This window comes from Camelina sativa, chromosome 8, assembly GCF_030686135.1.
Source record: "Camelina sativa cultivar CO46 ecotype springtype chromosome 8, ASM3068613v1".
NCBI classification, from domain to species: Eukaryota; Viridiplantae; Streptophyta; class Magnoliopsida; order Brassicales; family Brassicaceae; genus Camelina; species Camelina sativa.
Window position 1 is genome coordinate 4,527,920 of NC_141887.1, and position 23,720 is coordinate 4,551,639.

Genomic DNA, 23,720 nt, shown 5'->3' on the forward strand with positions numbered 1-23,720 from the left:
CATATGTAAATACTCACCATCTACAACTAATGATTCTTCTCCTCTCAGCCGTAACACATCCTTAAAAGAATCCAAAGCCTTGTCATTGTTCTTTGCATTATCAACTGTTAACGTAAATACCTTCTTAATTCCCCAATCATCTAAGCAGTCCATCAACTGCCCTGCTATAGTGTCTCCTTTATGATATGTGATTGGTTTGAAGCTAAGGATTCTCTTCTGCAACTCCTACTCAGTATTAATCCAGTGACCTGTGATCACCATGTAGCTGTAGGAAGTTGTAGGACACGTCCATATATCTGTAGTTAGAGAAACCCTTTGTTTCTCTACAGTAAAATAGTGCTTCAACGCTGCCTTCTCTTCCAGATACATCCCAACAATGTCTTTACTGCAAGTCCTTCTAGAAAATGGCTTATACATCGGCAAGATATTGAAGCAAAACCGCTTCCAACCCTCAGATTCTACAAATGACAAAGGCAACTCATTGACGACTACCATCTCATTAACAGATTTCCTAAACAGATGCAGATCATAGTTAATCACCTTCAAGTTCCCCTTATTATCACTACTTAGAACCTTCTGCTTCTCTTTTTCTACCCAATCCTTGTATTGTTTGCATCTATTGATATGACCTATCATCGGGCTAGTACTCACTGTCTTTGAATCACAAGCAATCTCGGCTCCACAATACTTACAGTAGCTCTTACTAGCTTCTTCATCTCTTTGAATGAAATGTTCCCAAACTGGAGCTCTCTTTGCATACTTCTTCCGTGGCTTTGGTGGCTTATCAGCACCAGATGGAGGTTTCAGACGTTTCTTCCCAGTTTCAACATTTGTGCCATGTTGTTCGGGTTAAAGTGTAGGTTCCCTCTCATTGTACTCTTCAGACATCTACAAATTCATTACAAAAAACCTTGAATTAGCTCATAATAAGATTCGACAATTGAAGTTTAAAACCACACTAACATTCGACAATTGAACTTCTCTTCACATAACATTCGACTCCAAATCAGATTAATAAAAAATCAAACAAATTTCAGGAACCCTAAACAAATTAGAGAAATGGAAACCTAAACCATAAATTTATGAAATCGAATTCGATTTCATAAATTTAGGGTTTAGGTTTCAATTTCTTTTCACATAACATTCGACTCTAAAACAGATTAATAAACAATCAAACAAATCCTAGTAACTAGTAATAAGAACAGAGAAAGAGGATCGAAAGAGCTGACCTCTATGAACTTTTACTTTTCAATTGAGGTTGTAATCGACGACGACGAGTATGAGACTGAGAAGATGTAGAATTCAACAAGAAAAAGAGACGCAGTGAGAAAGTCGATCGGAAAAGATGGCTGAACTGATGAACTGCTACAACTTTGTCGGAATCGTCATTGTTGGGATCGAATGAGGTAGAGATGAAGGAGACAAAGTGAGATAAAACACGAGTTACTTAGGGTTAGGTTATTTATATATGGCAGTAGTATAGTTGTGGATAACCGATAGGTCCGATTACCGAACCGACCTAAACCGATATCCGAATCACAAAATCAATTGCGCCGTTCGGTTTGACAAGATCACTTCAGTTCTCGCCGATAACCGTAAAGGTCGGGTTAATCGGTTTGGTTTGAACGGTTTCTGCCGTTGTCCCAGGGCGATCACTTACTGTTTACTTGTCTGTATGCAGAGGCAATATGGAGATGTACCAATAGTACAATTGGCGGACAACTGCAATTTTTAAAGGATATGGATGTTGCTCAACTATCAAAAACAAACACACCTCCCCACCACTACAAGACTTCTTCCTTTTTGGATGCTATGGAGGATATGAAAATCGAGAAATGATTTCATTTTTCAGAAAATAGACTAGCAACCACATACTATTGCTGATAAAGGGTTCCAAGATGTCAGTGAATGGACTGACGCTATGACTGCACAAACACAACCTACAACACAAGATAATGGGACAACTATAACTACTGCAAATCGACAATGGTCTCTACCACCTGAAAGATGGCTTAAATGCAATTTTGATAGTGGATTCATTCAAGGAAGAACTTTCACAACTACCGGATGGATAATATGAGACTCGTGTGGTAATGTGATCTTATCAGAAAGTGCTATACTTAAACAGTCCCATACTACCTTACAAGCAGAAGCTTTAGGTTTCCTGAATGCACTGCAAGAGGTTTATTACCGAGGTTATCATCATGTTTGGTTCGAAGGAGATAATTTAGAGCTTGTAACATTGATCAATAAACAAGGAGATCATCCACAGCTCGGTCCACTTCTATGTGATATCCGATTTTGGATGTCAAAACTTCCCCTATGTTCCCTGGAACAAGTACCTCGAGACAGGAATAAAGCAGCAGACAAGTTTTCTACTTATGCAAACACTATGTCAAGTACTTATCAAACATTTGATACCTTGCCTCAATGGCTGCTACAATGTTTGTAATACTCTAATCTTAATAAAGCAAGATGTTAAAAAATAATAATAATAATAATCAGAAAACTTTATATCTAATAAATTATTTTAATAGAACTATAAAATTACATTTATATGTACATACTAACGATGGACTCCACAATTCTTATTTTTGTAACATAAAAAAAGTTAATCGAATAAACTTTAAAATGGTGAAACTAATTTTGTGTTCAGATATTATAATTTTTGGATTAAGTTTTGTTTTCAAATACTTTTAATTATTATAAAACATTTATGAAATATAACATATGTAAATCAAATGAATGAGTAGAACGGACTATATATGTGCAAAGTAAAGACACTTTGATAGGGTTGAAGCTTTAATCTTTCATTTCTGCTTAACTTACAAGAGATAGTTTACAACCTTATTTATACTCAAAAACCATAAACCCTAGATATGTTCTGGACTAGTCTAGAGTGTTCCGCCAGATGTCATGATCCTCTTGAGCAGGAAGGATCATGGGTGGCAAAACGGTTTGACAGCTTAATTGTCTCCGTACGGTCTTCGACAGGTTGTTTGCCTCGTCATTTGTCTTCTTGTGAGAGAACCGTTGGAGAAGGAGGTTTAAGCTTGCTGGGCCTTATTTGGACAACTTGATTTGTCTTGTTGGGCTTCGATGACTTGGTTTGGCCCATTATTTCCTTTCCCAAAGTGCTGCCGTTTTGAGTGGGAACCAAAAACTCTTGTTTTGGTGTTGTTATGTTATCATCCCCCGTAAACTTTGTGTAGGCGGTAAGACAATGCCAAGTTTGAGTCTTAACCGAGCAAAGGCATCATAGGGAAGTGACTTGGTGAAAATATCAGTTGTCTGCATATGACCAGGGATGTGTTTCACTGCTAATGTCATTAAAGCAACGCGTTCTCGAACATAATGGTGATCAATGTCGAAATGCTTCGTCCGTGAGTGAAAAGGCGGATTGACTGTTAAGTAGATTGCCGAGAGGTTGTCGCAGTATAACTCTGGAGTTGTGTGCAGAGGAACATTCAAGTCTCGTAGGACAGAGCTCATCCACTTGATTTCAGATGTTGTTTCAGACATACTCTTGTACTCTGCTTCAGTGGAGCTTTTTGAGACAGTCGGCTGCTTCTTCGATGACCAAGAGATTAGGTTTGGCCCCATAAATCCCCATAAATGTACAATAACCACCAACAGACCGTCTTGTGACTTTCCAGTTGGCATAATCACTGCACTGTACGCAGTGAGAGCATTATCATCGTAATCACTGTCACTATAAGCACTGATAGTAGAGTCACCATTTCATATGTAAGTTATCCCCATTGTGATGGTTCCTTTGACATAACGCATAATGCGTTTGAGCAGATGAAAGTCAGAGGTAGTTGGTTTATGCATCTTCTGGCAGACGTAGTTTACTGCGAACTGAATGTCTGGCCGTGTTAGCGTTAGGTATTGCAGCTTACCAGCCAAACTACGAAAATAGATTGGCTCCGGGAACTCTGTTTGTTGGTCTGGTACTTTGTCGAGTTCCAGTGGCAAAGGCGTTGGCATCGACGCACAATTCTCCGTCTAAGCTGCAATTAAGAGGTTTTCTGCATACTTTTGCTGAGACATAAACATACCATCAGGGAAGTATTGTAATTGTATACCAAGGAAATAGTGTGCTCTACCCAAGTCCTTCATGCGAAACTGTTTATTGAGCTCAGCCAGAAGGTGACTTAGCGTGTGAGAGTTGCTACCAGTGATGATCATGTCATCGACATAAAGCAACAGGAAAATCATGTCATTGTTGTGTGAGTAAACAAAGAGGGATGGATCCCAGAGACTGGAAATAAAGCCAAACTCCAAGAGAAAGTAACTAAACTTGTCATACCAAACTCTAGGAGATTGTTTTAGGCCATATAGAGACTTGTGAAGAAGACACACATGATCTGGCTTATCTTTGTCAACAAACCCAGCTGGCTGCTTTATGTAAACTCTTTCTTCAAGGTCGCCAAGGAGAAATGCGTTTTTAACATCCATTTGTTTCAATTCCCAGTTGTTAATGACTGCAACATGAAATACCATTCTCACTGTAGGAGTCCTAACCAAAGGACTATAGGTTTCCAAGTAATATATTCATTCTTCTTGATCGTAGCCCTTTGCCACCAGTCGTGCTTTTAACTTATCTAACGTACCATCAGCATTTAACTTGGTACGAAAAACCCACTTGTTTCCTAAAACATTCATGTCAGGTTCTAGAGGTACTAGTGACCAAGTATTCACTTCCTTGCAAGTATGCATTTCTTCTCCCATTGCTCCTGTCAAGCCTGCATCTTTTAAGGTTGTTGCAACAGTTTTTGGTTCAGGATAGGAAACCTTATGAGACATAAGAGCGTATCTTGGATTGGGCTTACGGATTCCATCTTTTCCTCTGGTGATCATTGGATGGTTGTTAACCGTAGGAGTAGTCTGTTCTTCATCATCATCGCTATCAGTTAATTCAGACATCATTGGAGTACTTGACTGTGACTGAGAAATTCTGTCGCCTATAGAAGCAGGATCAATGCCTGTCATACGCTCAGAACATTCCTCATTCACAAGAGTACTAGAGACATCGTGAACTAGTGTTTTGTTTGGAAATGGTGATGCATTCAAACCTGATTATGGAACAGAATGCATTGGACTTGTGGTAGATGGTATAAAACTTTTGTGCCAGGCAGATAACAATGGAGTCACCTTTTTTGGATGTAAATCTCTGTAGATTGTTGAATAAGGATAAGCAGATTCATCAAAGATTACATGTCTACTGATGTAGACTCTTCCAGTGGGAGGATAAAGGCATCAATATCCCTTGTACTTGTCATTGTAGCCGAGAAATATACACTGCAACGACTTTGGATCCAATTTTGTGGAGGCATAATCTCTTAATGTTGGAAAACATGCACAACCAAATGATCTTAGTGCAGTGTAGGTAGCCTTTTTCTTGTGTAGTTGTTCATATGGTGAGACTGAATTGAGCAGTGTTGACGTCGGCAAGAGATTGATCAAGAAGTTGACTGTAAAGAAGGCTTTGACCCAGTACTTGAGAGGAAGTTTACTTTGAAACAACATTGACATGCCTAATTCAGTAACATGTATGTGCTTTCGTTCAGCTAGACCATTTTGCTGAGGTGTGTGAGGACAGGAGATAAACTGTTGTATACCACTTTCTTGTAGATGTTTCAAAAATTGTGTACTAATGAATTCTCCTCCTCCATCACATTGAAATCCTTTGATACTGCATTCAAACTGATTCTCCACCATCTTTTGAAACTGAACAAATATTTGAAAGAAATCTGATTTCAACTTGAGTGGATAAAGCCAACTAAACCTTGAAAAATTGTCAAAAAACACTACATAGAAGCGGAATCCTTGAACAAACATTATTGGAGAGGGTCCCCACATATCATAGTGAACCCTCTCAAGAGGTTTTGATGCAGTAAAAGAAGAAATAGAAAAAGGAAGTCTTGAACTCTTGCCAAGCTGACATGCTTCACAAACTGTCTTTGTAACTTTATTAATCAAGATGGAACCGCACTTCTCAAGTTGCTGGAGGACTTGTACATTCGGATGGCCAAACCTTCTATGCCAAACTTCATCACTTGTCGAGTGCCTCTGTGTGGAATAGAAGACTTGCGGCTTTAGTTCCTCCAAGCAATATTGATCATTACGGAGACTGCCCATTACCAGTAGCTTCTTGGTGGCCTTATCATTAATACACACACCATCACAATCAAAAGCAACCATACATGGATAATCCTTTGTGAGTTTTGAAACAGAGAGTAATGATTTAGCAATTTCAGGACAAACAAGTACATCTTTTAAAGGTAATTTACCTGAGGTAGAAGCTATACTAGTTGAACCTGTGTGTGTGATGGGAAGGAAGGAACCATCACCCACCATTACTGAGTCATTGCCACGGTATGGTTGACCTTGCTGCAAATTATGCACTGTGTTGGTGACATGAGCTGAAGAACTAGAATCTGGAAGCCAGTCAGTACCTTGTTGATCAGTAACCTCTGTGATTCTCATTGCAGCTAGAGCTCGCGGAACATCCTCATATTGATACCCATTATCGAACTGATGCCAACATTTGAGAACCAGATGTCCTATTTTTCCACAGATTTGACACACCACTGCGCTACAAGTCATTTGAGAACCATCAGATGAGATTTGTTGATGAAAACCACATCCCCTTGTAGAGTACGAGCCTCTACCACGACCATTCCTGTTGCCATTGCCTCTCCCCCTGAAGTTGATTTGATGATAGTACTCATTTGTTGGTTGAGAGACATGAAAAACAACATGAGGTGTGACAGCAGCAGCAGTTTCAGCTAGATACCCTTGAAGTCGATCCTCATAACCAGTCAGCTTTGGGATTACATCATCCAAGGTTAAATCAAGAGAACCATCAACAAGAGTCTCAATGGTGGTTTTGATTGGCTCATAATCTCTGCCTAATCCATTCATTGCAGCAAAAAATTTCATCTTTTCCTAAACAGGACTATCAACCGAGGCGAACTGATCACAAATTCCCTTAAGATCTCTAAGATATGATTCCATAGACCTATCTTTCTTATCTAGAGTCTGTAAACGTCTCTGATGCTCAAATAGCCTAGATGAGGATGCTTTGCTAAAGTGGTTAGCAAGACACATCCATACCTGAGTTGAAGTTGAGCAGCTAGCAACGACACTCAGTATATCCTCTGAGAAAGAGCCCAAAAGCCATGACTTAACAACCTGATCTGTACGGTACCAAGTCGAGTACTCCGGATTTGTTGTCTCTGATCTGGTGTTGTCAATGCCTGTCACAACCGCCGTAGTACTCGGAGCAGAAATGGAACCGGTGAAAAAACCAAGTAAGCCTTGTGATATGTCTATATTTTGTCTGTCCTTAGCATATATTTATCATGCATTTAGTTAGGATAACTCGTTGTTTTGTATCACTTTTCTAGTCTTTTCTTTACACTTTGCATGTCTAGGTAGTTCTTGCATCATCCTTGCATACATTGTGCATTTCGGAGTATTCCAGGTATCCAAGTGACGTTGGAAGCACTGTTCGAGTCGCCGTTCGAGTCACCACCGTTCGAATCACCGTCGATCGAGTCGCCACCCGCTCGAGCCAACACCTTGACCGTCGATCGAGTCGCCTTCACTCGAGCCACCTGCTCGAGCCAACACCTTGTCCGTTCGAGTCGACTTCACTCGAGCCACCCAGGTCGAGCCACGATGACATTGCATTCCATTTGACGCGCACGGACCCGATCGCACATGTCAGGAAGAAAGACGTTTGGTTTCACATGCTTCAGAAGATTTCCGAACCGACGCTCTATCTTGTCGTTTTAAGTTTTAGGGATTCACATGTTTTTACTATATATACATTTTGTTAAGTCTTGGTTTTGGACATCACATCTTTTATCTCATATTGTTTTTCTTAAGGTTTTACCTAGCCACCATATACGTTCTGAGACTTTGTAATCCGACATCTTGGAGTTTATTGAGTATTTGCATTTGATTTCTTTTACAAGTTGTTCATCTCATTTTTACCTCTCTAAGAATGCTTGCTTCAATGTTTTCTGGGTTTGCTTCCTTGATGATGATTTTCGGATCTGAGTAGTGTGGTAGTTCTTGAGGATAGGATAGTATAGGTGGAGGATCTTAGGATGTAGATTGTTTAAGCTTAGATTCGTATGATTCCCTTCTGGACTAGAGTTAGAAATACTTGTTTCTCTTTGATCAATTGGAACTAGGTCTTAGACATTTCCGCACCCAAAAGGTGTTCGATGAAATGTCTGACCAACTATTGCCAGAGACTTATGTTCCTAGCCTATGATATTAGTTGTCTAGGATGTTTGTTGACGTCAATGAACTTTTTTTTTCATGCCATGCATGATCATGTTTCTCTAGCGAGAGCTAGGTTTGGAAGTGGTTGAGTTTGAGTAGCTTCTGTCAAGAGATTGGATTAGCTAAGAAGTGATGTTCATTGTTTAGGGATAGTTTGTTTGTGGCATGTTAAACACTCTATAGACTAGGATACTCCACCGACATCAATTACCCCCATCCTTAGGACTTCTTTCTTTCTGATATTTATTGTGTTCCTGAGACTGTTTCGATTCTTGTTGTTTAATTCTTGTTAGACTCGTTTCTGTTTTCACTAATTTTCGCTTCTTGTCATACATCTTTGTTTTAGTTCTGTGACTCATTTCCGTTTATCATTCTAGGATTGTTAGACAAACACTCTCCTGAATTGGTTTAACTTGTGATTGCTTGATTGCATCTTAATTGCTAGCAACATCCCATTTGGATTGACATCTTATGTACTACAACTGCATTAGATTAATTGAGACCTGCTAGGATAGACACACAAAAATCCTAGTATCACCTTGACCCGCCAGGAACGACTCAAACTGACTCTTCCAAAGGATGTAGTTTTTCTGAGTGAGTGTGACCGTAACACAGTTTGAAATGTTGAGAGAAATAAATGAATAGGAGGCCATGGATGCTATTTCCATGTGCTCTGATACCATGAAAGTAAAGACACTTTGATAGGGTTGAAGCTTTAATCTTTCATTTCTGCTTAATTTACAAGAGATGGTTTACAACCTTATTTATACTCAAAAACCATAAACCCTAGATATGTTCTCGACTAGTCTAGAGTGTTCCGCCAGATGCCACAATCCTCTTTAGCAGGACGGATCAAGGGTGGCAAAACGGTTGGACAGCTTAATTGTCTCTATACGGTCTTCGACAGGTTGTTTGCCTCGTCGTTTGTGTTCTTGTGAGAGAACCGTTGGAGAAGGAAGTTTAAGTTTGTTGGGTTTGATTTGGACAACTTGATTTGTTTTGTTGGGTTTCGATGACTTGGTTTGGCCCGTTACTTTCTTTTCCAAATTGCCGTTTTGAGTGGGAACCAAAAACTTTGGCGTTGTTCTGTTATCAATATGGATACCATAAAAAATTTGGGGTATCTGATCTGCGACCATCTTTTAAATAATATGAATATGAAAAACAAACGACGGAAACTCAGACCAACAAAAAAGAACATTAACAAACAATATAGTTCAAGTCAAAGATGGAAAAAAAAAGGAAAGAACACAACATCATGATCATGATCAAAATACACGTACACCATGTTACAACATATTTTAAACAATATTGAACCTTATTCAGTCCGTTCTCTTCTAACTTAATATGCAATCCTGATCGGATTGACTCTCGCAATCCTCAGCAGTCATATAAATTCTATAGTGAACAAATATGTATGTGTATACTCAATGAAATATTTCTTCTTGCATTTACCAAGTAGGATATTTCAAGAATCCTTGGATGTTCCGAGAACGGTCTCCATGTGTCGATTAATATCGTTCAAATATCTTGTCGAGTTGTATTCTTCGTTATCCAATAGTTCTTCAGAGTAAGTCCTCTGGAGTTTCGAGTTTTCTCGCTCTCTTAGCTGATCTAAGCTGCACTTGTCTCCCCTCAGAATCTGCACAACCTGTATGTATATATATATACATGAAAACATCGTTATATATGTGACCAAATTAATATACATTGATATGAAAAAATATATATATGAAAGTGGTAACTAATTATATGATAGGAATCGGATGTTATGTTATGCATGCCTGGTTCATTTGAGGTCGGTTCATGGAGGTTTGGTGTATACACAATGAAGCTATGAAGACAAGACGTTCCAACTCTTCTACGTCGTAGGCATCTCCCAGAATCGGATCAACAAGTTGTTTGATCTTCTTCTCTTTGATCAATGGTTTGGCCTGTAAAAAACATAGATAACCCGTATTATCAATTACAAGGGATATATAGGACCAATATCTAGGTCAAGAGAGCATGAGCGAAGGATTCTATCTAGCTAGGGCTTAAGAGAGGGGCATATCACATACCCACATGACAAGGCTATGTTGTGAGCTGTCAAGGGCTTGTTTACCGGTAATGAGCTCAAGAAGCAGGACACCATAAGCATATACGTCTGTTTTTTCGTCTACTATCCCGTGCATGAAGAACTCTGGCGGAAGATAACTGATAGACACATAAGAGATTATATATGTGATATAGATATATTATGAAAAAAGAGATCTGTACATGATGTCATGATTTATATCAACGAGAGAGATTCCAAACCCGAATGTTCCTTCGACTTTCGATACGGTATGGTGAGTCCACTGGTCCGGTAGCCATTTCGCTAGCCCGAAATCAGATATCTACGGTCATTATTTGTAAAAATATTAAAAGGATACAATTTAGAGTTCATTCTTGTTTCACAATAATCATAACTTCAAAAAAACTATAATTAAGGTAATACTTTTCCCAAAAGAAAAAAAGACTATATATTAATCAAGGTGTGAAGATCTTAATTAGCTTTCTCTTAAAAACCGCATTACCTGAGCCTCAAAGTTCTGAGTGAGAAGGATATTAGAAGCTTTAATATCTTTATGAATGATCCTTCTCTGACAACCTTCATGGAGATAGTACAGTCCCTCTGCTGTTCCCATCGCCACTTTGTATCTCATGCTCCAATTCAGTTTCTCCTTCTCCTCTAAAAAATGTTATAACGATCTCTGTTAGTAATCCAAATAACCTCAGATGACTTTGCAAATGTCAAATAAAAAATAAATTATCACCGTAGAGCAAAGAAGCGAGGCTTCCATTAGGAGATAGCTCAAGAACAAGATGCATTCCTCCTTCAACACAATAACCAATAAGCTTAGCAATGTTTGGATGATCTACATGAACTATGATCCCAAGTTCGGACAAATAATCCATCGTCATCTCTTCTGCAGAACCTCTAGTCAACTTCTTTATCGCCACTATCTGCCCATCTGCCATTTGTCCCTTATACACCTCCGCATATCCTCCTTCTCCGATCAGATTCTCTGCCATATATAATATCCACAATATTTTCAAGTTACATATATCACTTCATTTAATTTATCGATTGAAAATGTAACAAGAGTCCGGACCACGGCTGTAGCAGTTTGTGGCGGTCTGAATATCTTGGAGAGAGAAGTTTCTCCAGGAGGGTTTGAAGTAGAACAAGTCTTCAGTGTCAAGAGAAGGTAAAACAGGTACCATATTGTCTCTTATGCGTTTGCTCTTACGTCTGGTGAGTTTGGGGACTCCTTTGAGAGGTGTGAACGTGTTGAATGGCATTGCGGATGATCCTTTTTTAAATAAACGGAAGAAACCTCTCCTCCAGTGCCCGTTGGTAGAACCTCCAGACGAATGATGATGATGGTGGCCGTGGTGATGATGGTGATGACGAGCTTCTGATGATGATGAATCTGACGTGCTCACCACGGAAGATGATGTTTCCAATTCTATGCTTCTTAATAAGTCATCGTCTGATTCGTATTTGTCCGGGCAGAATGTTGTTATTTCTTCATCTGGGCAGAATGATGATAAATCTTGTGCAGAGATAACAGCATGAGATATCTTTTTAGCTAAGGACAATGAGATATTCATAACGTATTTATGTAATTATTTAAGTTATACCATGAGAAGAGAAAGAATCAGAGAAACCGGCTCGAGATCTTCTTGTAGAGAGAGGAGTTAATTGTTTTCCACGATTCTCAACGTCTACATCGCTGTGTTTGTATCAAACAACAACAACAAAAATTTGAGTTAATTTTCAGATAACTTGCGAAATACGGTACATGATCATTTTGCAAAATCTTGTTTGTTTCTGAACCAAAACAAGAATGAAAAAAAAGTTACCAGGCGGAGGGAGACGAAGAAGACGATGTCGTGGAAGAAAGAGTTTGTGACGACGAGTCTCGAACACCTTCCATGGATTGGAGAAAGAAAACGAGACAAAAAAGGGAAAGAGAGAGAGAGAAGAAGAAGGTCAAAGACTAAAGAAAGAGAGAGACATGATCGTCTTCCCTCTTTTTTGTTATTAACTGAAAATACGCATCTTCCCTCTTTCTTAATTCTTTTACGATGAAGATAATAATATCCATTTTTGCATTTTAGACTGTCAATAAGCCAGAGCATATCCTCTATAATTTTGTTCAAATCCTAAATTTAGAGTAACAGACTTATAATGTTTTTCTCTTTCTTTTTCAATTTGTCAACATTTTAGTTGGTGAAGGTGTTTCTATTTCTCTATGCAAGAAGAGAAACAACAATTTACTATTTGATTGCGATAGCTACCCCACCCCACACTCTGGTGGGTTAACAACGCCACGTGGCACAATGAGTTTCATGACAACCCGACAAAGGTTGCAGTAGTGGACCTGAACTCATTAAGTACAGAAGTAAAAACAACCTTATCTACATGTCGACGACCACTTCTATAATCTGTTTTATATCAGAGCTAGACACAAACTAAATGGGCCTGGGCTTTAGGTTAAAAAGAAATATAAAAGCCCATTAGAAAACAAAGAAACGACGGGGAGAGAGTTCTGAATTTTCCTCTCAGGTGAAGAAGAAGCGTTGAAATGGAGAAAGTGACGGAGAAACCCAATTCCGAGACGCAAGCTCCACCTCCGCCGAACCATCAGATGGACGCAGACGACGACGACGAGAATGTTAAGCAGCTAAAGGAGTGTTCTTCTCTCTATTTGTCATTACAGGTTTTTTTGTGTTCTGTTTCCCAAACAAAATTAATCAAATCTCACTTCTTTTTTATTACCCTGATGATCTTCAATGAATCATCCCCTTTTGCAGGATTGTCTTGTTGATAGCAATAGGGATTGGAAATCTTGTCAGAAACGTAAGTCTCACTCTACTCTCTGTATCTCCAAAATCTGAGGGTTTTAGAGCTCAATAGGGGGTTTAGGGTTTCTTACCTAATCGATCGAAATTGGGATTAACTATCATTATTGTGTACTTAATCTGTGTGAGTTGGGGACAAAAACAAATGTTTGATTAGCTTTTTGTTGTTTATCATTTGTGATCCAAAAGATGTTCAAGCTTTGAAGGAATGCCATGAAAGGAGAATGAAGAAATGACAGAGATTGAGTAAGAAGAGCTTACACCTGATTCATTAGTAATGATTGATAAGTTACTTCTTATTGAGTAAGCCACTTTGAATAAAGAACGATTCTTTTGTATCCTCTTTGTTGTTGCCTTGTGGGGGATTGCAAAATGCACAAGCTTTCATACAATACAATGTAATCTTGGTTTCTGTTTTAATTGCAGAGAATTTTTTTCTCTTGCTGTCATCTATTGAGTCATAAGGTCATTTCGCATTAGAAAAACAGCAATGGTGTTGGGGATGTGTTGGTCAGACTTCAGACAACTTTGTTTGTGTTCTTACTCTAGTTAAATTTGGTTTTTTTTTGCCCTCTCTTGAGTTCGTGAATATTTGACTCCTTTGCGAACAATCCCAGGTTGTGAATATTTGACTCCTTTGCGAACAATCCCAGGTTGTTTGGAATTTATAGCTATAGATATCCTGTGTATTTTTATGGTTTAAAATTCACAGTTAAAAGAGAAAGACTCTTCGTTTGGATGATTTCAAAGCAAGGAAGAAAGAAAGAAGAGAAAGGATAAGAGTCTCTGTTCCGTAAGAGAAGGTTATTTGTGAACCAAAGGTGGAAGTCTTCTTCTTCATTCTCTCGCATATGTTGTCTGTCACCTGTCACCTCTGCCTCACTCTAGAAGCAGAGCTTGGAGGGTAGTGAACATACCCGTCGCCTTCAGCTCTTACAAGTCAGGCATTAACTAGGGGAGAGTTTCCGAGAAAAGTAGTGCACAAGTTGTCCTCAAGATTGAGAGATTTAGGTGAAGACAAGTTTGTTGGGATAGAGAAAAGTTACAAGAATCCTAAATGCTCAAGTTTAGAGCAAGATTTCTGAGTAGATTTCCGAAAGTACTCAATAGATACTGAATTGGGATCTGAACTTGAAAAATTTATTCCAAAGCTTATTCTGCAACATACGAGCGAAAGAGAAAGTTGAGAGTGAAAGTGTGAAACCAGATAGAAATGAGTTGAATAAGTTCATTTCATATAGTTTGTAAGTCCCTAAGTTTACAACTTTCTCGGTTCTAGTATTAACATATCCTTTTAGTTTCATCCTGCTTCTCTCTGTTATGATTAGGGTACAAAACGCGTGATGGTGCGAAAATATACGAATTGATGGTGAAGAAGAGCAAGTAAGTTCCTTAAAAAAGTTTTTGACTGTTATTACTTGGGATGAACTACGATAAGTAATGTTTTGACAGTGGAAATAATAAAAATTAAGGTTTACTTTTTAGCCAATTATTGTCACGTGCAAACTGGATTTTGATATGTTGGGTGTGGAAAATTTTACATTCATGCGTGATTATCAAAAGTAATTACATATTAACATATTAGTACAATATCTTTAATTGTTTTTTTACAAGGTCAGCAACCAAAAAGTGTAACCTTGCTTTTTTTTTTGTCCTTTTCTTTGTTAATTGGATTTTAATTTGTTTACTAAAAAAATATTTTATTTCTTTGCCTTTTCTTATGGTTTGGTTAAAAGTTGAAACTTCAATGTCAAACACATACCAAAACAAAAAGGTATTTTCCGCCAAGGTCTTATAGCTATGCAAATTTTGGGGTAAAAAATTATAAACTTTTGGACCCCCCAATATGCATAATTTTAAGACTTATGTGTCATTCTTTGATTATTGTATGCTTGGCCGTATTCGATGTAGTAGCCTTGCGCTAAAATATGTGTGACAAAACAAAATAACTTTGATAAAAAAAAAAAAAAAAAAATTACTATGACGGAGACAAGCAACAAAGTGATACGACAGTACATACTACACATACTACAAATTTGTTAAAAGTAAGCGATGTTGCTAACAGTAATTTAAACAAAATCGTTAACGTCGAATATTAGTGTGGTGGGAATTCTGATTTGGTGATGAGTCATGAGATATGTTGTTTTTTTTTGTTTTTTTGAAAAAAGACTTGATGAGATATGTTTGCTAACCACAAAACATATCTCAAACAGTTAAGAAAGATTTGTTTAATTTGAAAAGGTTAAGAAAGATCTTGTGAAAATGTTTTACAACATATTTCACATCATTGATTAGTTTAAGTAAAATACTTGTTAGGGTGGGCGAATGAATTTGTAACCATATAAAGTGAGAACGATTTAACCTTATATCAACAGTCTGATGTAGAGATTCAATATAATTTAAATTGAAATATAATTAATTAAAAAGGAGAAAAAAAAACAAACACAAGAAGAAACAAAAAGAGAAAAGAAAACAGAGCAAACCATTTTTACCCTCCCCCACTAAAATTCTACAACACTGAACCTCATAAATGCTTAGGCGTGACATTGCCACAAGTGCAAAGTGGGGTGCATGATCATATGTTCCCACTTATATATATATCCCCATGTCAACCAATCGTCTCCCTCCACGTCATCACCTGTTTCTTTTTTGTTTGTCCTTTCGCAGCTAATTTTAAAAAACCTAATTTAAGAAAAAACCTAATTTAAGAAAAAAACCTTTTTTTTTTTTGCCTTTTTACTCCTCTCTCCCGGCGATGACTATTTCCGACGAGGCGTGAACGACTGATAAACGACTGTTCCGGAGCCTGGAAACTCATCCATAAGACGGCTTCGGCACTTAAGACCAAGCTTCTTAGCCAACACGCGTTCCACGCGCTTCGTCACCTCGTGGTTATAATCCTCTCCGCCGTAAGTGGTGGCGATCGAGACGTCGTTTGGCCGGAATACATCAATGGCACGGCTTAACACCTCGGATATATCTTCGTGACCATCGTCGTATAAGGACAAACCGCACTCGAAGCTCCCGTAGCTAAAACCGTCTTCAGGCGTGACGTGGATGGTTGAGTAACGGCCACCGTCGACTCCGTTCATAGAGTAGCCGCAAGGATCAAACGCGAAGTCGCAGATAAAAGCGTTTGCGTTTATGTTATCGATACCGCTCAGCCGCGTCATCTCTTTCCCTGCGGAGTCACTGTTGCTTTTCTCGTCGCCTTTCCGTTTAAAGAAGCTCCGAGCGTTGACTCGGTCGAGCTCCGTCATGCAGACTTCGACTACGACCACCGGCTCGTCGGATTCCACGTCAGCGCTGGCTGTGAACACGTGCCAAGCACGTGAGGGGTTATTAGAAGGCGTCATGACGGAGGCTTTGCGGTAACAGAGAGATTTGGGAAGGCTTTCTTCGACGACGAGGACTTCGTCTTTGAAGCTTGTGTAAGGGAAAGGTTGTGCTTTAGGGAAGATGAAGCTGCCGCGCGAGTAGCGGCACGCGCGTAACGTAAGGCCGAGGTTACGTGCGAGATGGATCAACGGTCGGATCGATTTGAGGAGTTGCGTGGTGCCGCATGTTTTGATGATGATTTTGGTTGGGTAGACGAAGAGGCTTGACTCGGAGAGTACGTAAGCATCGAAGCTACGATTCGCTACGGCGGAGACTACCGTGCACTGAACCTCGTTTAAGACTTGGTCTAGAGATTCGAAGTCTATTAGACGGAGTCCCATAGGGCTACTGGTGATTGAGTTGTCATCGTCGAAGAATCGAAGTTCGAGTCTTTTCTCAAATCCCTCGAACCCGGGTACTGACATTGCAAAGATCAGGAGAAGATGTTAGGAACAGAACAGAGGAAACAGAGCTGAAGAGAGATGTGTTTGTGTGTGTATGGAGATTGAAGAGAGAGAGGTAGTGGTGATTAGTGGGAGAGAAGTGGTATTTATAGGAGAGATTTTGGAGGATAGAGAAGGAGGAGCATGCGGGTTAAGAGACCAAGAATCATGATTGTAGGCATAATGAACGAGAAAGATGATGAGAGTTTGTGTTTTGTTTTGTATGTATGCATGTATGTATCTGTGAATCTGTGTATGTGAGTGATCTAGTTAGTGTAATAGCGTGCGTCTGATTCTGTTCTGTTTCTTGTGTTCTGTAATGAGAGGGAGATTTATGGGTTATGCGCATGCAAATTTGTATGTTTTAATTTCTTCTATTTAAATTTTTTAATATATTTAGTCTTCATCTTCAATATCCTCCATGAGGTGTGATATGCTGGCTAGTTCTCTGGTTGATAATATTGCAACATGCAAAATCATGAGAACAGAAAATGGACATAATTATTCTATCAAGAAATTGAGAAAATCATTTTTTGGGGTCATTAAACTTACTGGTTGATGTAATTTTTGAGTCCACATAATTATGTTATCAGTAAAACTATGTATAATCGCAAAGAGAATTAGTTATTCAAAAATGTTAGCAATTAAAATGTATCGTTTAAAAGCTGCCAATCATGTTACTTAAAGATTGGCGACGTTAATTGATTGTTGAGAATTAAAAGAAGATGACATTACATTTTTAGTGGTTTATATCATCCAAAATTTCAAGGTGAGAGATGCTCTAACAATTCAATTCAGTAATCAGCCTCTCTTATATATGTTGGTTCGAATCACCAGTTACATATCACTCATCATGCCAAAAAGGACCCATATCTTTTACTTAGCCCATATTAAATAATATATCTGATTAGCCATATATACACACACACACACTGTATCGTGGACAAGACACAAAAGATCTTGAAAGGCAATGGAACAAGTGTCTACAAGAAACATCAATTTCAGTGGCTTGTGTGTCAAACAATCGCTAATGCACATAAAAAGGACAACCAAAGTTTAAATTATTTCGTTCAATAATATTATGGAATATGCACCGATCCACGTAAAACAAGTGATATATTTTTCTTGTTTTTTGTTTCTCGTAAAAACAGACATATTTAGATTTTAAGGCAGCATTGTTTTGCTCTACTTGTAGTTGTGGGTGACCATACATTCTACCTTGTAAACATTGGTCGCATTTTAGGCATGGAAATTTAACATGTAAGTTTGTTAATTCTACCGTCAAAGATATTACCCTTAACAAATTGGCTATGATTTTATCAAAGTAACCCGAAAGGTCAAATCATTCTTAACATATAGTTTTTTTTTTTGACCGCTCTTAACATATAGTATTATTAAAATGATACGTATGTTTTAATGCTCCACATATCCTAAGCAAATAATGGTTCATTACCAATTTCCATACCGGTCAAATAAGGATAACGGCCAGAGATATTTTTTCCGACAATGAGAGAAAAACTTGGAATTGAATACTATAATACCTAGTGAAAATAATGAATAATTGGTTGTAGCAGAAACCCTTTTTTTTGTTGGAAAGAGAAATGATAATTCGTGTGCTAATTTGAAGATGATTTTGTTGGGGGCTAACTTTAGAGAAACCTTATTAAAGTTTGAATCATAAGTAGACTCTATTTTGTTGCCTTAATAAGAATCATTCACCATTTACCCCTCAATTCATTTGACCACAACTAGTTTGGTCATATCCAGAAAGGGGTCGAGACTACTAAAACTTATTAAAAAGAAAAAAGAAAATTAAAACATGTACAACAGTCAACATAATTATAATCATATACATTAGTGACATCAAAAGAGAAATAGCTATAGTTTGAGAGATAATTTGAAATCAAGACGGACTAGTATTTATCAATAGTCGCTAGCTAGTCCACCCTTACCACACTTCTTGTCTTGAACATATAGATTTCGGTTACCTTCTGTTTGAATTTTCTGTTTTTTGGAGTTTTGATTAAGGATAATAATCGAAATATAAATAATCTAATATGTATCGGTCTAATATGGTTTAGGTTCAAATGCGATTTGAATGAATTATTATTATATTGAAATTAATATTATGTTAACTTTTTTTAATTTATTTTGTTTTTCGCTTAAGTGGTTTTCAATTATTCGGATAATATATATATATATATATATACACCTATATTAATACTATTACACTTGATTCTCGGATTGTCGAACTACATACCAATGACAACCCTGATAACTGCAGCATGACACATTACATTTAACCATACGCCATCTAGTTAATAATCTAAATCGTAATAAAAAATATAAAAATAAATCTACACTCTTGGTGTTTTTGTCGTCATACTGTACAGTCTTGTTAAGAAATCAAGATCAAGTAAGATTATGCTTAAAGTCAGCTTATTCATCCAGATCCAGTAAATCTATGGAGTTTTAGACACACAAAAATATCATTGCAATTATATAAATATATAATCCCTTTTTACTTCAACACATACACTTGTGTGTTGCACGTCTCCATCTTTTTACAAGTAGTATATACGTAACTTTAATAACCTGTATGCTGACGTCAACCATGTGTTGATTGATTAAGAGCTAAAGTAGTTTAAATTACGAAGGTGTAATAATACTTTTTAACATTTGTCGACGATGACGGCTAAACCAATCAACTCTTAAGTAATACAATAATTAATGTATGTGTACATGAGATTTGGGATTTTCTAACGTATGTTTGTTTATTTAACAACTTGTACTGGTACGTGGCTACGAGCCAAAAGAAAAAAGAGAGTCACATATTATGATGATGTATAGTTTAATAGTTAAATCGCTAGTTAAAAAAAGTATCGAACGGAAAAATTACCGAATAAAAGACGATCAGGCGTGGCAACTTGATAATTATATATATATGTTTTCTTTTCAATTTTAATTAGGACTGAATGAAATGAATGCTTCGTTACGTGATACCAAAAGTGCCCTTTCAACATCATTTCTATTCTCCATGCAATGCTATGTCTAACTCTCTATTCCGGCATTATCATTATCCATTTTATTACATGAATTATATATTGCTAAAAAAAATACTATTACATATGTGTGTATATTACAAGCAAATATTACTGCCTCCGGCTCCATTTCATCAAAGTTACATGCTTTCAGAAGTTTCTAGTAGACTTTTTTTTTTTTGGTCAACGTTTCTAGTAGACTTAATTGTGTGTATTTTGTGTGCTTGTGACTTGTGAGGAACACCTCCAAACCTAGCAGCTTACTCGTTGTTGACGTTTGCCAAAAAAAAAAACTTTTTGTTGACTCTGTTGATAAGAAAACAAATGTCAAAAATTATTTACAGAAGTGAATTTGGAAAATCTATCTTATGATACTATAGAAATACACAACATCAATTTTTTGTTATTTTTGTAAAAGGGAGCCAACATCAATCTCCATGAAATTAAAGGAGAATTTGTTCTCTCAATGATGAACGCAGTTGTGTTGCTCCATTTAGCACAGGATAATTGTAGCAACCATTTAATAAGTCATCATTTACAAATTGTTTTTTTCCCCAAAATATGAAGGACTGATAAAAAAAAAAAAAAAAAAAAGAAAGAGAGAACATTGTAGAACATCAAATTAAAATGTCTTGAGGTCAAAATCAACATGACTAATTTTTCTGGTTTAAATGTGTTTCATGGTAACCATTCACACTTATAATCTCATCATTCCATGTTTCTTTGTGTGTGTTTGTTTGTTCTATCAACTACACATCAAAATATTTTCTTTCGTATGTTCTGTATACTATTTATGACATTTCTGAAAATTTACAATCATTATTTGGAAATTTATTTATTTATAAAAGTTGGACACAAAAAAAAAGAGATTTATTTGAAGTTAATCAAATAGACAAATATTTCGTCTCCTTAGGAAATATATTCTGTTAAAGCTAGCCGTTAATAATTAAGGCATGAATCAATTGAACTGTGCGGACGATAATCTGTTGATCAATGCTTTCATTTAATTTTACTAGACTAAATTATTATGATCAATGTTTCCATTTAATTTGTTTAGACTAAAATTATGACGATTATTAGATAGTCCACCAATATACAAGTTCATAGGTGAAAAGGGTTTGGGACCAGATAGCCTGTCAATAACTTTAGATACTAAAAAGGAAAAGTAATCGATTGATCTAATGCTTAAAATTATTCCTCATTACTATAGATAGTATTCTTAGCTTTTAATTTAAGACAGTATATTTCTGAAATTACCACAGTTATAAACCAGAACCACAGTAAAACCTAAAACTAATGAACGATTAATTCAGATTTGTGAAGCCTCTATCTAAATTGATCCAAATTAGTCTAAATAAAAATACATACGAAATATACTTCGGGTTAGAGACAACTTTCATTCAAACTGATCAAACCAAAGCAAAGATAAAGAAACCAACATAGTCAGGTGTGGACTAATCTAATGTACAATAGTAACAAACTACAACCTAACTTTTTAAACATTGGATTGGAGTAAGAACGTATTTACAAATAAAACATAAGTAGACGGTTAAGATTTCATCAAAATGGATAAATATAAAAAGACACAAAAAAAAAAAGAAGAGGAGAGGTTTACTGGTAGGAGAGCAGTAAGCATTATGACCACAATCCCACATATAGAGAGCTGCACGCGCACCCACCAATCTTCTCTCTCACTTGTCTCTTCCATCACTCCAACACCCACACATCCTTATTTGTTAATCAATCAATTAATTATATAGTTTACAATTTCATATACCAAAAAGGAGAATATTCCACACCCATATCTTAGTTACACAATAAACAAAAGTTGAATTCCATAAGATTAGATATATCACTTTCACCACTCGTCCCAAACTCCCAATTAGTTATGTAACATGGAAGTGATGGAACCATAGATATAGTGGATCACTCCATGCGTGCCCAACTCATCTTCATGATGTCATTTTATTTGGAATAATTCATTACTAAGTTTCTAGGATTGTCCAAAAGTACTTGCGAACAAAGACCAACTAGTTTGTAAACAAGAACCAATTATATAAAAACTTACCTTTTATATTAAATCTATACTTGTTTAATACTCCTTCTGTCCCTGATAATATGATGTTTTGACACTTTCACACATATTAAGAAATTTTTTAATTTTAATTTATAAATTAATTTATAATTACTTTTTGGTAAAGAGAGAAAACATGAACCATTATATGAATGCCATGTGAAAAAAACACAAAATACAAAATATTATTTTAGATTTTTTATCTACGACATCACTTTTTAAGGGACAAAAATATATCTTAGGACGTTAATCTATTAGAGACAGAGGGAGTATGCAAAACCTCATTTCTGTGATATTGGTGTGAGGTTTTGGTTGTTAGATTTAAGCTTAAAAATCTACACTTTTACGTGCATAATAGTTCGATAAAAGACTTATTTACATGCGTAGTTTCTTTATTTTAGCATCGAAAGTTTGTGGTTGTTTTGGGTAAATCATCATGTTGGCTTTTGAAAAGTTGAGCTAGTGAAAGTCCTTGGTGCAATGGAGTTAAACTTCGAATACATTGTATCATATACATATATCTCAGAATAAAAAAGATCAAAACCAGGCATATCCATTACATAGTTGTGTACCACGTGACTCAATTAAACCTACATACACATTACATATAAATATAATAAAAGAAAGTCTACGATTTCTCTTTTAAAAAATGTCTGCGACGCCAAAAAAGCAATTCTCCACAAAATCCTTTTTTTTTTGGTGTGCAAAATTCTCCACAAAATATATCTTCTCCTGTTTTGAAGCCGCGTGCCTTACTTATCATCTCCTTTACTGTTTTTTCTCTATTCAAGTTTCAAAGTACACTTTCTACTCGCTTTACTCAGTCTCAGTTGTTCAAAGTACGATCTGCTTGCTGCCTCCTTATTGTAACTAGATCGAAAGTCAAACCGTCGACCTTAGACATATTTAATAACCATAAAAGAAATAATCCTAAATATACAACTTTTTTTGTGTGTGTGGCAACTATATGCTATAAATCAAGTCGGAGATGGTTTACAACCTTTGCTTTGAAGAGAAATAAACGATCACATGCCGAAACGTAATTTTTTTTTTTTTGGACAAAACCGAAACGTAAACTAATCTCCCATAAAAAATCAAAAAACAGTTCTCACTAAAATCGTTTATGGATAAGCCTGCCAAAAAGGGGTATTCTGAATGAACCATTCAATCACTAGTATCCAACTATTTTGATGTACAAAAAAAGAAAAGATTACCACTATTTAATTCGGAAATAACTTACATGCAAGTCGGAGATCTATCTAATCAAAATTTGTATAGCTTTCTGTCATTTTTTTCATAGCTTTGTTTAACCTTCCCACTCTATTTTTTTTACGTTGTCTAGTGGAGTAATACTTTTGTTTTCACCAAAAAAAAAAAAAGGCCAAAGATTCGAAAGTTAGCATCCTGCATCCCTATAGATACGTTACGTCATACGAGTCCTCTTCTGAATGCATATGTTGTGGAGCCAGTCATTTGGATGGAACCGACGACGTGGACAAGCACCCCACAAAAGTGTGAGAATCTTTACAGCATCATTGGAAGTGCGCCCTAAATCGAGGGCAAAAGAGGTAAGTTATGCCCCACAAA

The 23,720-nt window shown here is 36.8% G+C and overlaps 2 protein-coding genes and 1 pseudogene across 3 annotated transcripts; 1 reads left to right on the forward strand and 2 right to left on the reverse strand.

Annotated features, from left to right (window-relative positions):
* Nucleotides 1-9,483: 9,483 nt before the first annotated feature.
* Nucleotides 9,484-12,555, reverse strand: LOC104706204 (receptor-like cytosolic serine/threonine-protein kinase RBK2). The gene is made up of 9 exons (XM_087463247.1): nt 12,196-12,555; nt 11,974-12,065; nt 11,442-11,885; nt 11,103-11,354; nt 10,863-11,017; nt 10,603-10,682; nt 10,365-10,500; nt 10,089-10,238; nt 9,484-9,955 (listed from the first exon to the last, which is right to left on the reverse strand). Exons 1-9 carry the CDS (start codon nt 12,267-12,269, stop codon nt 9,773-9,775), a joined length of 1,566 nt encoding a protein of 521 aa, XP_087319373.1. The 5' UTR covers nt 12,270-12,555; the 3' UTR covers nt 9,484-9,772.
* Nucleotides 12,556-12,759: 204 nt separating this feature from the next.
* Nucleotides 12,760-13,646, forward strand: LOC147939673 (uncharacterized). The gene is made up of 3 exons (XM_087462967.1): nt 12,760-13,055; nt 13,150-13,195; nt 13,387-13,646. The coding sequence occupies exons 1-3, from the start codon at nt 12,921-12,923 to the stop codon at nt 13,431-13,433; spliced, it is 228 nt and encodes a 75-aa protein (XP_087319093.1). The 5' UTR covers nt 12,760-12,920; the 3' UTR covers nt 13,434-13,646.
* A 1,933-nt stretch (nt 13,647-15,579) lies between these two features.
* LOC104706206 (S-adenosylmethionine decarboxylase proenzyme 4 pseudogene) lies at nt 15,580-17,425 on the reverse strand (annotated as a pseudogene). Its single transcript, XR_015563224.1, has one exon. The product of XR_015563224.1 is annotated as an S-adenosylmethionine decarboxylase proenzyme 4 pseudogene (transcript).
* Between the last annotated feature and the right edge of the window lie 6,295 nt (nt 17,426-23,720).

Excerpts from the sequence above, each read along its gene's own strand:
- LOC104706204 (XM_087463247.1), bottom strand. The coding sequence starts at position 12,269 with ATGGAAGGTGTTCGAGACTCGTCGTCACAAACTCTTTCTTCCACGACA. Across the intron at positions 12,066-12,195 it reads TCTTCGTCTCCCTCCGCCTG|CGATGTAGACGTTGAGAATC; the intron begins GTAACTTTTTTT and ends ATACAAACACAG. Across the intron at positions 10,501-10,602 it reads AAAGTCGAAGGAACATTCGG|TTATCTTCCGCCAGAGTTCT; the intron begins GTTTGGAATCTC and ends TGTGTCTATCAG.
- LOC147939673 (XM_087462967.1), top strand. The coding sequence starts at position 12,921 with ATGGAGAAAGTGACGGAGAAACCCAATTCCGAGACGCAAGCTCCACCT. Across the intron at positions 13,056-13,149 it reads CTCTCTATTTGTCATTACAG|GATTGTCTTGTTGATAGCAA; the intron begins GTTTTTTTGTGT and ends CCCCTTTTGCAG. Across the intron at positions 13,196-13,386 it reads TTGGAAATCTTGTCAGAAAC|ATGTTCAAGCTTTGAAGGAA; the intron begins GTAAGTCTCACT and ends GTGATCCAAAAG.